At 46.2% G+C, this 14842-nt stretch overlaps 1 protein-coding gene across 1 annotated transcript in view; it reads right to left on the bottom strand.

The window, feature by feature from the left end:
* Positions 1–14224, bottom strand: part of TMTC1 (transmembrane O-mannosyltransferase targeting cadherins 1) — a gene marked incomplete at both ends in the record, with an annotated part of 144531 nt that extends 130307 nt beyond the window's left edge. The window contains 2 exons of the mRNA XM_082012675.1: positions 1545–1722; positions 13902–14224. Of these exons, the coding sequence (XP_081868801.1) occupies positions 1545–1722; positions 13902–14224 (501 nt within the window). The remainder of the gene's footprint in view (positions 1–1544; positions 1723–13901) is intronic.
* Between the last annotated feature and the right edge of the window lie 618 nt (positions 14225–14842).

Here is a 14842-nt window from a genome sequence, read left to right as displayed (position 1 = left end):
ACTTGGCTAGAGTAGGATATGCGCAGTTTTGCCTCCTGCATTTCTCGCTTGGCAAAACAAATGAGTAAGCCAACAGTTAAGTCATTCTTTACTTTCTTATTAAAATATTAATAAAGTTGCATAAAGAAATGCCAGTTTTAGGGATCTGTTTTAATTTTGTATAAGGCTCAAATAAGAAACACATCCAACTCCCAGAACTGAGATTTATTAAAGAAAAAGACTAATGAAAGAACAACTCCTTGGAGAAGACTTACTACATGGGAAAGAGTTAATAATTAATATTTGAATGAACTGTATCACCAAAAAGTGATAGTGGTATGTAATTTATTCTCTTTCTGAATAGTCTGATTTTATAAGAGTTTTTTACTACATATTAATTAACCAAATCTTTTTATAAGAAGGGGAATACTGAAAAAGAATGTATAAACACTCTTTTTACAAACTATTTCAATATTTTATTTCATAAAGATCTAAAAATTGCCCATAAAGCAAATAAAAGGCCCTTTGAAATTTCATCTCTTTTGAGATTACATAATTAAGCTATATTCAGCGCTCTGGCATTTATTTTAACCTTTTTAAGTTCTGACCCAGACAAAAATAAATTCAAAGAGTGCCTCTTCTAGAACCTCCCTTGTAATATAAAGCTGTATTATCAAAAGGAGCCTAGCTGATTAGTTCACACGAGACAGCACAGGGAGTAACTGTAAAGCTCGTGGCTTTTTGTTATTAAGGTAATCTCTCTTCAAAAGTTCTCAGCCATGGCAGCCTTGCTCATTTACAAAGGCTCCTAACGAGAGCGTGTGATGTCAGTGGTTTCTCAGCTTATGAGTGCATTTCTTTTTTTAAGTACAGATAGCTAGGCATTGCATTTCCTTCTCAAAGACAGCAAGACTCATTTTATCTACAGAATTACCTCCCCACGCTAACAGACTGCAATTGTAGCATGAGTATGTCTTTAAACGTTTCCTTATAACAAACAGAAGAATGTCCAATACGAGCTGTTGCTCTGTAAACTTACCATGACATTTATTAAACTAACAAGTTTTTTTCTGAAGATGATACTCCTACCTTTTAACTGAAATCAATATAAATTAATCCATGGGTCACATCACCTCTATCTGAGAGATCTGATCCAGAATACACACTAATGCTCCCTTCACTTTTCCTCCCTTAAATTGATGACTACAGGAGATGACTGAAGGCATGCAACAATGTCCCAGCAGGAGAGCATGGCCTTTGGTTTCAGAAGACTTGACATTTTCACCAGCTGAATGACTGCCCATTTATACCTGGCATCACTGATTAGGACCGTCAATTAGAATTTAGTGCCAGAGCACAAAGATGGCAAGTATGAATACACTTTTTTCTTAATGACGCCTGCAAATTACTTTAATCATGTTATATTTTCACCTTTGCTCCTCCACTGCAAGAATCACACCATATTCTTAATGAGTCAGAGGTTTCTTTAAAAAAAAAAAATTTAAAGTATGCATTTATTTTTAGCCTCTGTGTCACCGTTTTTTTTGTGTGTGTCACATACTTACAGCCTCAGTGTGAATGGGATGCACAGCAAAGAACAGCGCCGTGACAAAAGCAAGTCGACAGTCCTTGAACACAGCTTTGTCACAAGTGTACATCAGCACAAGAGTCACTAGGCAGTGTAAAATTACATTCACTGCGTGGAAATAGAAGGGGTTCATACCAGCCAGCAATATGTTTAACCTGTAGGGAAACAAAATGGAACCATTACTAGGCTAGAGAGGTGTTGTAATAGCAGGACATCTTTCAAATACTCTTAAGTTATGCTTTTTGCCTGATTTGCAGTCTTCTAATTTAAATGCTATTAAACTAATTAGTGAAAATCGCTCTGAACTTCTGGTTTATCTGATTAAAGACAAACCACTTCCCCAATTTTGAAAACATGTGGTTGCATTTGGCAACCCTCTTGACAATGAGACGGGAGAGGCTTGTGCCCTCCCAGTACAGTTTAGTGCAGTGAGACAATGTCTGTCCTTCCTTCGCAGCAAAGGACACCGGCCAACATCAGAAGCATGACACTTGGCCTGTCTCCCTGTTGGCACCTTCTCTGGTTGTCTCAGCCACGTGGCAGCTTTACAATACAGGCAGTTGTTTTCTACTACAGGATAGACGCTTTTGCTTGGGAACAGCCAAGACGAGGAGTCGGTAAGGCGCTGGAGCATCTGCTTGGTGTTACAGGTACATTTATTCCATTTAACTTTCAAACTGCTTTCACATACCAAAGGTTAAACATTTATTTAAATGCTTTACTGGTAACAGGACTACACTAAGAAGCTGGTCTAATAGTTGGCATCATTTTTAGACAGACATTGACGGTAAAGATAAGTCAGTTAACATCACCCTAGACTCAGTGAGACAATGAGGGTTCATTACTTGTGTCAATCATAACAAAAAATAAAATATAACAAGCTGCTATGACATTTGTTTGACAGCATGTATTAACACATTTTTCTGGTCACTGTTTTTTACAGCCAGCTTGCTTAACAGCTGCTGACAGGCTTTGCCTTACATGCAGTTGAAAATAACTCAATTCTTTTTAGAATTAACTGCATCTGTACATTTGGTCAAACATATATATACACACACATACACATGGTGTCTCTATCTAGGGAAGACTCCATATACGAACAAGGAATTTGGAAGCACTAACGTTAAAGGACATTTAAAAAAAAAATGACAAGACACCCAGTGAAAAGAAGACTCAATCTAAGTATTTTGCATGTAGCTGTAAACATGCTAAAGGGTCAATAACCCTTCCTGTTGTCACTGACAGACTCCAGGTCTCCCATGACATAGAAGACGCAACAGCAAAGCCACCAAGTTGTTGCTACTATGCAAACACCTTTGGTTTTTTGTAAGATGGAGGAGGTGTTGTGTGTCTGTGAGGGACAGACAGCATATGCTTTTTATAAATACTCTCTACATTCCTTACTCATAAGCAACAGAATGCTGTCTGTCCTGGGCTGCATTTTGCAGGCCAATCTAACTTTACCAGACCAGGAGTCCTTCTTGTGCATTCTTACTCTGCTGCCACCGGAGTGTTCATGGACACAATAGCTAAAACCCAGAGTTTGGGAAAAGCGAGCTTTTTAGCATGATTTGACCTTTCCCTTTGAAGTATGGGTCAATGCACCTACATTTTGACAAGATAGCAGTCTGCGTGATTCAAGAACACATGAAGAGTTGGGGCTTTTTCTTTTTTCCCCCCGTTTCTCCTGCAAGCCACTTCAGGGCAGCAATATACATCACTTCCCCTCATTTCCCCCAGCACAGAATGACAAACCACAGCAAATGGCAGTAACAGACACCCAGCCAGAGTTTCAGCTGTAAACACAGGGCAGCAGCAGGAAACCCCGGGCCTAAATCTTGTTTTCAGCACGCTGCGGGGAACAAAGGGCAGCACAGGGCCACCCTGCCCCAAAGGAGCCAAAGTTGCCGCTCGGAGGCACCTGCAGATGTGTGCGATGGCAGGGACCACCTGCAAGACCTGTTCTTTATACAAATGAATCACTTCTGGCTGTGAATCAGCCAGAGAGAGCACAGTCCTCGTCATCGTCCCACCCCAAATGTCAAAGTGTGCTCCGGCAACCTGATTTCCGCAGAAAGCAGATGCGGGCAGGTGAGGACGAGTGCTCAGGCTATCAGGTGACACAAACCCATGCACCAAAGTGTGAGAGATTCTCATTTATTTCTTTGGCCAAGTTGTAAGGACAAGTCACTAAAAACATGACATCTGACAACATTCTTAAAAAAAAAAAAAAAGAAATCTTTCATTAGTCTCCACAGGTCACGTCTGATTACTTCCCATCCTGCAAAACAGGTCTACTGGCAGGAGGGGCAGAACCTTGTAGGGGATGGATCTTCCTGCCCCCCATCAGGTCCCCTATCCCAAAGGCAAGGTGTGCTCTTCACACCCCTTCTTAAGGCAAACATCAAGTCAAAAAGGCTTGTAAACAGTGAATTACCTGATGTAAGTTACTGAAAACAGTTATGTAAAAGCATCAGCCTCACAGCTTGGCTATTCCCCTGTGTATTCTTTAAATAAAATAAAATAAAAAAAAAGCAGAACAAAACACAAACATAACAGCACCATGGTATTCAGATAAGCCTTCCATTAAACAGCAAAATCTGACTGCAAGCATGCCTCAGTGTGTGTTTTAAATACCATCTTTGGTGGTCCATGAACACTAAATGTGAATGTGTGCAGGTGCTATATTCACGCTAGTGTTTTTTGCTGCTAAAGCTCTTTGTCATAAGAGATTAGCCAACATGGCAATGAAGGAATTATTCTTTTGTCCTGAAACAATCTCAGCAGAATGATTGTGAAACGTTAGCAGTGGTTAAGTTTATTGTACATCAAAAAAGTGAGCAAATCTGGGGCTCCAAACCGCTCTAAACCAAATCACAAGAACTTTGCAAAACTCCGCAGCACGCTTATCCACCCATGGGGGGAAAAAGGCAGCCTACTATGGAAAGCCAAATTTGTTCCACTGCAGAGCAACTATTGAGCAAATTCTGGCCAAGGGAGCTGGAAGGGATGGGTACATCAACAAAAATAATTTCTCCCTTCTTAAACTTTAACACTCTTACAGAGATTCAGTCTTGTCTTTGTCTACTGGCAGCAGCATTATCACGGAGTCACATAGTGACACAGTATACAGCTCAGCAAACATAGCAAGCAAAACAGAGATAGGACTCTCAAAATTAAGTAAGTGGTATTTCTCCAACATGATGGTCATGAACAGAAGCTCTGGGGCAGTAACTGTACTCTGTTATGGGGGCAAGATTTGTCCTTATATTTCCATGTGTAAAGTGGCTCACAAATGAGGAAAATCTTTCCGTTTTTAAGTTGCATGCCCAAAAGACACCAATACTACCATCATTTCTAATTTGCAGCATTGTGTGCGCTGGAAGACCCTAGTCATGCATGAAAGTCATAACATCTGTCTGAGCTAAAGCACATCTTGGAAGATAAATGTTACCAGCCTTGGTAGAGCACTCAACTAGGGAGAGCAGATACTTCTGGCTCACCAAGCTTTTTGAAATGACTGCTTGTCAAACCAGAAAGATGTTGGCAGATTCAGGGCTGAATAAAGCAAGTGACCACGTTCCTAGGAATGGAGACACTTGAAAGAGGAGACGCCACCATCTCAGACAAGGAGGTCTTACATCAAGGGAGCCACCCGCAAAACACTCGGACGAGTTCTGCATTGCTTAAACATCCCTGCTGGAAGAGACCTTGGAGACAAAGAGTGTGCTAAGCCTCCTGAGAAGTGGTGAATGGCAGTTCAAATGCAAAAGCCCCCAAAAGGCCTAGGGGAAAAGAGGGGAAGGAGCAGTCTCTTGACATTGCCACTTCTTTTCTAACAGAGCTTATCAGCATCACCCAAGCCACCACCAAAATAAAAATTCATTACAGAGATCCCAGCACTGATCACATGCCCAAGCAGGGCAGAGAAGGCTGCACTGTAACATGAATTCAAGAAAAGACTCTTGTCTCGACACTGGTCTTTGTGTCCAAGTGTTGCAGCTTGTGTAGTTTCGAGTGTCACACCCAAGGCAGAGCACTGCCAAAACTGCATGCCCAAGCAGGAGGTATACCAAAATAAGAGGCATATGCCCTAACATAGAAATCCCTTGATTTTGTTAAGGTTAACGGATGTTTTCCACAAACAGCGATGTAGTTTGCCTTGCCACCTACAGCAGCAGCTTTTCCATTCTTCCACCGTCCGCTCTAGGAAAAGGACTTCCATAGCTCTGCTCTCAGAAAGAGACATTCACAGGCATCAGCTGTTGAAGGTCCACTAAGTAGTACTTGAAAAAGAGCTCTCCAGAAGAAAGCAAATCACTCTTGCTCTTCAACAAATAAGCAACATCTATCAGCACCCCCAGTTAACCACTTGCCCTCCCTGCTCCTGCCACAGTCGCCTCATTTGAGGAATGGCATTCGTAGAGCAGGGACCATTGCACCATGCTACCCTCCAGCCGCGGGCACTTACTCCTCCTCTAGATAAGTCTCCAGGCAGGGACATACCCCCCGGGTAAGCGATTCCCCGGGCAGAAGGCGTGGAAATCAAGCGGGATTCAGTGACTTCATCCTCGCAGACCCAGAACCAGAGGTGTCTATTTCACAAGAGTATGAACTAGCAGACAAAACCCATAGATATCCAGTTACGGTATATACTCAGCAGCACCCCCAGGCTCTAATATAGTGCTTTTTATTCACTTGTACACACAAAGACTCATTCAACCTTTTTTAAGGCCTCTTATGATTTAATAATATTACAAACCATAATTGGAGAGTTTCTCTTTTTATAGACTTTGTTATTATACCTGGGCAGCTCTTGTTTAGTTTAATCTGTTTTATTATTTTCAAAAGACTAACAAAAAACACAACATGTTATGAAACAGAAATGCACAGGATAATAATGGTAATTTGTTATAGCAAGTAACACTTAATGGAAAGTCTCAGAGCATCCCACACCTCATAAAACCTCCCCAGTTTTTATAGAGGAAGGCTCACTGGCAGATTTATATAAATTAATCTAACATACAAGGGTGGATTAAGTTTCCTGTGATCTTTCCTTCCTTTGGGAACTGTGTGATATAAATGACAAACTTTGTGCAAACTCATGCCCAATTTCAGTGCACGGTGGAATCTTCTTATAAACTCCACAGATGCATCTACTGCGTGCCAGGAGAATGAACATTTGCACTCCAGAAATGGTGCAGCTGCATCAGTGGCGATAATGGTTGAAGCAATATGTGGAAACAGCTCAAAGATTAATTAAAAGCTCTAGCTGTAAAAAGAAAATAAGCCCCCTTCGCAGCAGCATTCGTGCAATGGCCAGCACAAGCAGAGCAGAGTTTCCACTGCAGTGCACCAGCACTTTGTGCTGATAATCTTTTTATAGTACACTACAATGCCTCAGAACTAAATGGACAATAAGGCTTAAATAGTTTGTTACCTGATTTGCTATAACAGAGATGGGTGAGAAGACAGAGGCCATATCAATCCCCAAGCTATAGCAATTCCCTTAGAGTACAACAGTCATCACTTACAAGAGCACTAGTAAAGTGTTGCCACACAAAGCAGGTTACTGCTTTCCAGCACAGTTAGGAAAAGAAAACAGAAATCACAGTTAGACTGGGAAGCAGCAGCACCTTGGAAGCTGCAAATATGCCAGGGCAGAAATTTCTAGCAAAACCCTAGAAAGCGTGGTTCCATGATCATTCCTGTGTTAAGAACACCGAAAGCATCATCCACACGGCTTTAGATTTGTCTCAGCAAACGGCCATGGAAAATTAAAAAAAAATAAAGCCAGACGATAGCAATTTACAATTGACAAACCAGGTGTCATTTTACCCAGATTTTGAACAAAAGAGAGTTTGTCTTCAAAATTATTCTTGAATAGCATCTCAGCAAGAGCAATGCACTGAAGGAAACAAACATCTCGCAAAACTCTTCAGCAGCCATAATCAGTCCTCTTCCAAGTGCAGAGAGAAAAAAAGATGAGACGTGATCAAGAACCAAGCTAGGACAGTCACTCATCAAGAAGAGAAAACAACGCTAACAGAAAACTAGTCTAGAGTTATTAATGCCTAATGAAGAAAATACTTCAAACTGGTTACAAGAGTTTTACACCAAATTTGAAGTAAGTTTGGTAATGTTTCAGCTCAAGCTGCAGACCATGAAGGAAGTACCATTTTAATTTATACAGAAGCACAGAAAAAACAAAGAAGCGTAGTGAGTGAAAAAGAGAACAGCCTTTTTTTTTTCCTTCCCTTATTTTAAATCTGAGAGACAATAAATGAGAAAGCCCAGGAAAGCAGTCAGAAACACAGCGAGTAAATGCAGATAAATGCCTTTAGCTAACCAGCAGCAGCCAGAGCACTTTATTTTCATGGACTCTAAAGAGTATTGACAGGGATGCTCCTGTGGGGAAGGTGGCTGGTCCAAAGCTGAGCCTTTTAGGTAAAAGGCAACAAAAGAAAATTAAGGGTGACATTGGTGCAAGAGGAGAGAAAATCCACAGGAACTGGTAGGTGTTAAATAGAGACAAAACACCACTGAAGCAAGCAGCAAACATAGCCATGACTGAATTCACATCATCCAAATCCTTCAGGAGAATACGTCTGGACCTTTTAGGGAACTCTTCCCCTCAAAATAAAAGGCTTTCAAATTCAAGGGACAAGACAAATTTTCTTCAGTATTAAGGACTGAGAAAACGTTGCAGCTAGGCAGAAGTCCAGCGTGTTTTGCACACACCTCTCCTGGGCAGAGCCTCACCTCCAGGCTCGGCCGCAAGCAGCAGGGACCCCCAGCAGGGTCTGTGCCTTCCCTCCTGGGGCAGGGAGCTTCCCCCGACCTCCCTAGGAGTCCCGGTCTCCTTCCAGGGAGTCCAAGCAATCCTGTTGGTCCCCTTCCAGAGAAACATAGCCCAAACCTACAACCAGAAAACATGAGACACCTGCTACGAAAATTACATTCAAGGGGGAGGGTGACTTCCGTGCACCTGGAATTGGGGGGGAAAAAAACAAGCTTTGAGGCACACACACCCTCTCCCAGACCCGAAATGGCAGCAAGGCACTCTGCTCTGGGTCAGAAGAAAAGCTTATACGCCCAGAAATGTGTCCTTATATTCCAGATATAACATAACCAGTCTAATAAAAGCAACTGCCTCGCCACAAACTCCACCTTGCCCGGTGTGACTACACTGGCACTGCATCAATTTCGTGGCAGGTATCACAGTACCAGTATGGAGAGTGATTGCTATAGCTAGGGTAGAAATATTCAGCTAAGCTGTACAGGAGAAATACTGACACAATCTTAAACATTGTGATATTGCCCTAATACAGATGTACAGAGTGAAGAAAATACTTGTGCACTGTGTATTTAACCTGACACATTATAGCTCCACTATATTACCCTGTGATGTCAGACTGTAATAAAGCATTAAATCAAGAACAAATAAAATCTAAGGTCTTTTTTCTTCCCTGGGTTGTTTTGGTTTTCTTAAGCACCCTGTCCTTGAAAGTCATGCCACTGATACAGCTGAAAAAACAGAAGGATCAGCTGTAAGCAACTAGATAGATCAGAAGGTCAGCAGTGAATTACTGAATTAATTCTGTCTTTGGCTATGTATTTACATCTAACTCAAGCTCACAGTCACTTAAGGCTTTGATCCGAAGCCACTGGTAGTCTTAGATTAGGCTCTCGGTGCCCACGCAGAATACTGAACCGTTGCCAATGGGTCCCATTTGCTTCCTAGGCATGTATGTGCCCAAGGCACCACCGGCTAGCAGCCTCGGTGGGCAGACCGGGAGGGTCACCCGTTCTGCAGTCAGCAGCTTAGCGCAGCCTGGACTTTTAAATTTATCTTTTTCCCCATTTTTTCCAGCCACGGTATTAGTAGGATGGGTCTGTGCACAAATTGTGTGTCTATGTCTTTTCTGGTGGGAAGAGTTGTGCTCCCCTTTACAGCTTGTCTCTCCCAGCTCCTCTCCCCCTGGGCCACCAGAGCCACCTGCAGCAGCCGGAGCGGGCACTCTTACACCCGCCCCATGAAGTCCACATCCCCAGTGCGCAGTCATTTCCACCTCCTTCGCGGAGGGCCAGATACCTCCTGTGCTTCTTTGCCCAGCATCATCCTCCCGAGTCTGCCACAGCTACAGGGCCTAGACCTGCCATGGCTACGCGGCCTAGACCTGCCACGGCTCCAGGGCCTAGACCTGCCACGGCTCCAGGGCCTAGACCTGCCGCTCCCTTTTCCTTTTCGCCTCGTCTTTCGTCCCTGGCGAGCTGTTACCCGAGGGACCTCCCTCACCAGCATCCGCCTTGGCAGTGCCCTCTGCCCAGCTACCAAAGAGGCCTTCGGTCCTCCGGGGCCTTTGTCCCACCAACCGCAAAACCAGGAGGCTGATCTCCGATTCAGAGAGTCTTTAAACCTTGGCACTGGGGTTTTTCAAAAGGCTTCATTCTCACAGTCGCCTACCACCGCACACCTTCAGCGAAGTCCACTGTGCTGCCAGCTACATTAAGCCTCCATCACCTGTTTGTTTCTGGGCTGAAAAATCTATCTAAATGGGGATTTGGCAGACAAGAAGAGAAGGAGGGAGGGAGACAGCACTGAGGATTGCACCTTCTGCTTCAACAGTTGAGAAACATTTTTGCAAAACTACTAGAACCAAGGAATAACTTCAGCACTACTGAGGGAATAAATGATTCACTGAACTTCTGTTAGTGAAGACAAGGTCTAAGACAGAAAGCACTCAGTTTCAATATAATTTCCTGAGTAAATTACAGAACTGGCAGTTGCTTTTGTTTTTTTCCTTTTCCACCCTTCATCTTAACATTTTATAAGGAAGACACTAAGAAATAGTATATCCTATCCGGAAAGTCACCTTCTGTAGAAAGAAGTGTATTGAATCACTTCTTGCAGGAGAAAATAGCTGCAGGTAAACATATTTGAGTGACAGCACTGGAGAAGAAAGCATGAAGTAAGTTTTTCCTAAGGACTAAGCAAAACCGTTGCCTATCATCCCAGCTCCTGTGCAGACGAGGAGTTGTGCTAGACCTGTCACCTAACAGTTACACCCGTACAATAGGAATGCTTCTCAACCAACCAGTTTTAACACTCCTTTCCTTTGCTGAAGTCAGGAGAAGGGGTGCGAGAAGTTCAAAAAGACACAAAGCAAATATTATTTAAAGCAACAGTTCATGTGCAGGCTTCCCCCCCCCCATTATGATGTTAACCCACACAAAACAACACAGCAGTTCTGTGAATATTTTAAGTTTTGCTTAACAATTCCAGTAACACAGACCACTCTTACTTCCCTTTGATCATTCATACTGACAGGTCCAGTCTGAATAATGTCAAATACTTAAGCTCTTTTCACTGTTTGGCTCCAGAGCATTAGTCTATTGGAACGAGGACTGTCATTTCAGATTTCCAATTTGTGAGGGACACTGTACTACCAAATTTCAGCAATGTCTGCTTAAGATTTTTAAGATAGATGGGTGATAAATTTTTTTAAATTAGATCATTTCAGGCATACAGAGCATATATGTAGGATATGTTCAGCCTAATGAAAAGTCCACAGGGCATCATGAGTCCTTCCTCTTACTTTCACAGCCATGAAGGACAGAAAAGAGATCGAGACAAAGTTTCTGTAGATTGATGGATCCGTAGATATAAATTTCAGCCCACCCTTCACATCTGTTCTGTACATACAGTTTGTGCAGTTTGGAGATCTCCCAGATTTTTAATCTTAGTACAGCAAGACTCAAAACAAGCCTTTCCAGATTAAAGTTTCATTCAAACAGAAGCAGAGCCACTAGGCAGGTATAAAGAATTATGCTACTATTAAAATGGTTTGGATTTGACCAAATTAGGGCAACAATAGAAGAAATAAAATAAAACAAGGAAATAAAAAAGAAAAAGAGACCAGAATACTTTGGTCCCCCCTTCCCTTCCTCAGCACGATCCTGCAAAGCACACATCACAGAGTTTTCTCAAGTATCCTAAATGAATGCACTAAATTCTAACAAAAGTATTAACAAACAACATTAATTTCCATTCTGTTAAAAGTCCGTTCTGTTGAGCATTTTACAGCTAGCAGGGTAAATCTTTCTGCTGGAGGACAGAGCGCAACCAACAACCTCATGCTGGGCAAGGCAGGAGTGGGTGGCTCTGGCAAGCAGAGCCCAGCTCAACCACAGGCTCAGCGTCACTTGGCGAGAGCTCCCTGCAGCCTCTTTGGAAGCACTGAGTTGGGAGGATCCACTCCACCCAGATCTTAACGTCTTCCTCTGACACCTGACTGGCAGAAATTAAATGGGAAGAATGGGGAAACTGGAGGGCTGGAAGAGTATTGGGACCCGGTGGAAATAATCTTCCTCTGCAGCTGGGGAAGATGAACGATTCCTTCCCTGTTCCAAACGCAATGCCAAGCAGCGAACAAATTACTCTGCCTTTCACCCTGTGTCTTAGTTGTATGGTTATTATAAGTACTTGAGGATGAAATCTTGCTCACAAAATTAGTCTCACTAATTTCCAAAAAGGACTAGATGGGGACAGCACTTCATCTTTTTTTTTTCCTCAGCCCCCGCTGCTTTAAATAGCAAAGGCAAAACCAGTTCAGAGTCAAGACACATAAATGTGAACTAAAACATTTAGTTTCCATTCCGGTATTAAAGTTTAAGATTCTTTTGCTAATTAGCATAATGTAACCTCAATTCTGCAACCTGACCTAGGAGGCCAAGTCCAGCACCAATACTGCATGCAACACAGTCAGTGGTGATACATGCAGGTTCACTCGCCTCTCAAATTACCCCCAAACGTATTGCTGGAGGAATGGATTCCTCAGACGACTCCCCGGACTGTGACAGTTTGGCTGGACATGCGATGGAGAAGACAAAGCCAGCTCTGCCCGTGGCTGCCTACATGCCCTTTGCTCTCTGCAGAAACCTGCCGAGAGCACGTTGGAGGAGAAGGTACAAAACCTGTCCTAAACAATCCAGTTCCCAAGGGTCTGTGCTGTTCACACTTTTGGTTTATCGGGGATACCCTGCGCCATGCCCGTCCAGCCCTGCTTCCCCAGACAGCCCACACCCAATTGCTCTCGGCTCCAAGCCCACCCTCACCACCAAAGGGATGCTGCATTCCCCGAAACTGCTCTTGCCTCACAGAAACATGCAAATTTCACATAATGCATGAAATGTTTTTTATAAATCAGGTATTTTGATGAATAGTTACCCAATTAACAGTCAATCAGGTTCCAGTAACACCTCCTCCTGGCATGCTTACATTGTCTATATAGTTTGTTCCTTATGCCTCCCATAGGTTTGTAACGAGCATCTTCCGATCACCTACAGAGAGGACCTTGATGCTAAACACATCACCCAGCTACACTAGTTCTTCAGCACAGTTCCCTGCAAACACCCCCATCATTTTTAAATACTAAAACCCGGTAAACGTTCACCATCATTCATGTTTCATCAGAATAAATTAAAAAAAAAGAGAACAAGCTAATGGAAAGTATGACAAACTGTGCGAGTTGTAACTAAGCTGCTCTGCTACAAGATACTCTCCTCGGAGAGAAAAGAGGCGTCTGGGTTTTCCTTCTAGGATTAGCGACGGTAACTTTGCGGCTGCCCAACTTCTCTTCATTGCTGTAAAAAGCGAAACTTCCTTCTCGACAGCTCTGCTCGGTGCGGAGGGAAGACCTGAGGCAGGGGAGGCTGCCGGGCTGGCTGCGGGAAGCGGCGCGGTCCCCTCGGGGCAGACCCCTTCGCTCCCCGCGGGGCAGAAAGCCAGGGATGACTACGAGTCTGCTTCAAAACAGCGCCGGGGAAGTTTCTGGCACGATCATTCAATTGCAGAGAAAAGTACTGGAGATGAAGCAGAGAAGGAACTCACGGGGAGCTCCGTTTCAACACCCCTCTCTCAGCCTGCAGAGCTTTCCGACAAAACCTCGGTTTTCCCTTTTAAGCCACGGCAGCCTGGGAAAGAGGCGCCACCTGTTCCCAACCCGCCGGGGAGAAGGGGGGCACTTGCCGGGAGAGCGGCGGGCTCCCCCGGAGCCGCTCCTCCTCGCCTCTCTTCTCCAGCGAACTTCCACCGGGCCAAGCCCGGCGGCGGCAGGCGGCCCGAGCCCCCGCCCGCCCCCGGGGCGCGCCCCGTCCCACACAGCTCCGGGCAGAAATGCTGAATCACGAAGCCGCGGGACTGGAGGCGGCGGTGCCGGGGGGGTTCACCTGACCCCCACCCAGGGCTGGCCGCTCCCCTCCGCCCGGCTCTCCCGAGCACGGCTCCGGGAGACGGGGCGGGGAGCCGCGCCCCGCGGCGGCGGGCACTTACTTGAAGGTGAGAACGCAGAGGGGCCGGTAGGACTTGTGGCTGGTGTTCTCGGCCATCCGCTTGCCCCAGAAGTCGTTGGCGAAGGCGGCGGCCACGGGGGTGGCCGCCCGCACGTCGGGATTGTTCACGATGGCCCAGACGTCGTCGTGCACGAACTCGCCCCGCAGGGAGTTGCCGTAGCAGAGGGCGCACAGCCCCGCCAGCACCGCCGCCGCCGCCGCCCCGCCGCGCCGCCCGTCCGCCACCGGCGGCGGCGGGGCCGGGCAGGGGGGCGGCGCGGCGCGGTCCCGGCTGCGGGAGGCCAGCGCCGAGCCCGTCACCATGGCGCGGGGCGCCGCGCCGGCTGCCCCGGCCCCGCTGCCGCCGCGGCGCGGGGAAGCAGCGGCGGCCGCATGGTGCGGGGCGGGCAGCGGGACCGCCGCCGGCCGCTCGCGCTCTGCCGGGGCGCAGCCTGCCCGGCTGCAAATAAACAGCGGCCGCCTCCCCGCGCCATCCCTCCTCCTCCTCCTCCTCCTCTGCCTCCTCCTTCTCCTCCGCCCCCCCGCACGCATGCTCCTTGCCGCGCTGTCACCCCACCGCCACCTCAGCCCGGGGTGGTCCCCGCACACCGGGGACGGGCACCCATTCCCGCCGCGGCGCGGCGTGGCAGCACCCACGCGAGGCCGCGCCGCCGGCGAGCAAGGCGCGCTGCGGGGCTGGGAGCGGAGCCCCGGTGCGGCGGGTCACCCGCGGGAGGCAGGCGCAAGGTTGCCCCGGTGCCAGGGCCTCTCCCGTCCACCTGCGGGCATCCCCCCCACGGCCGGTCGCGCCAGGACCAACCTCCCTGTGGGCCGTGCTCACCTGGAGAGTGGGAACGTCCCACGCTGCTCCACAGCATCAGTGCTGCTCCACAGCATCCACGCTGCAGCACCCTCCGTGCCAAACACTCCCGCGCCGTGTCC

Source organism: Phaethon aethereus, assembly GCF_964289735.1.
Source record: "Phaethon aethereus genome assembly, chromosome: 1".
NCBI lineage: Eukaryota > Metazoa > Chordata > Aves > Phaethontiformes > Phaethontidae > Phaethon > Phaethon aethereus.
This window is presented reverse-complemented; position numbering and strand designations above follow the sequence as displayed.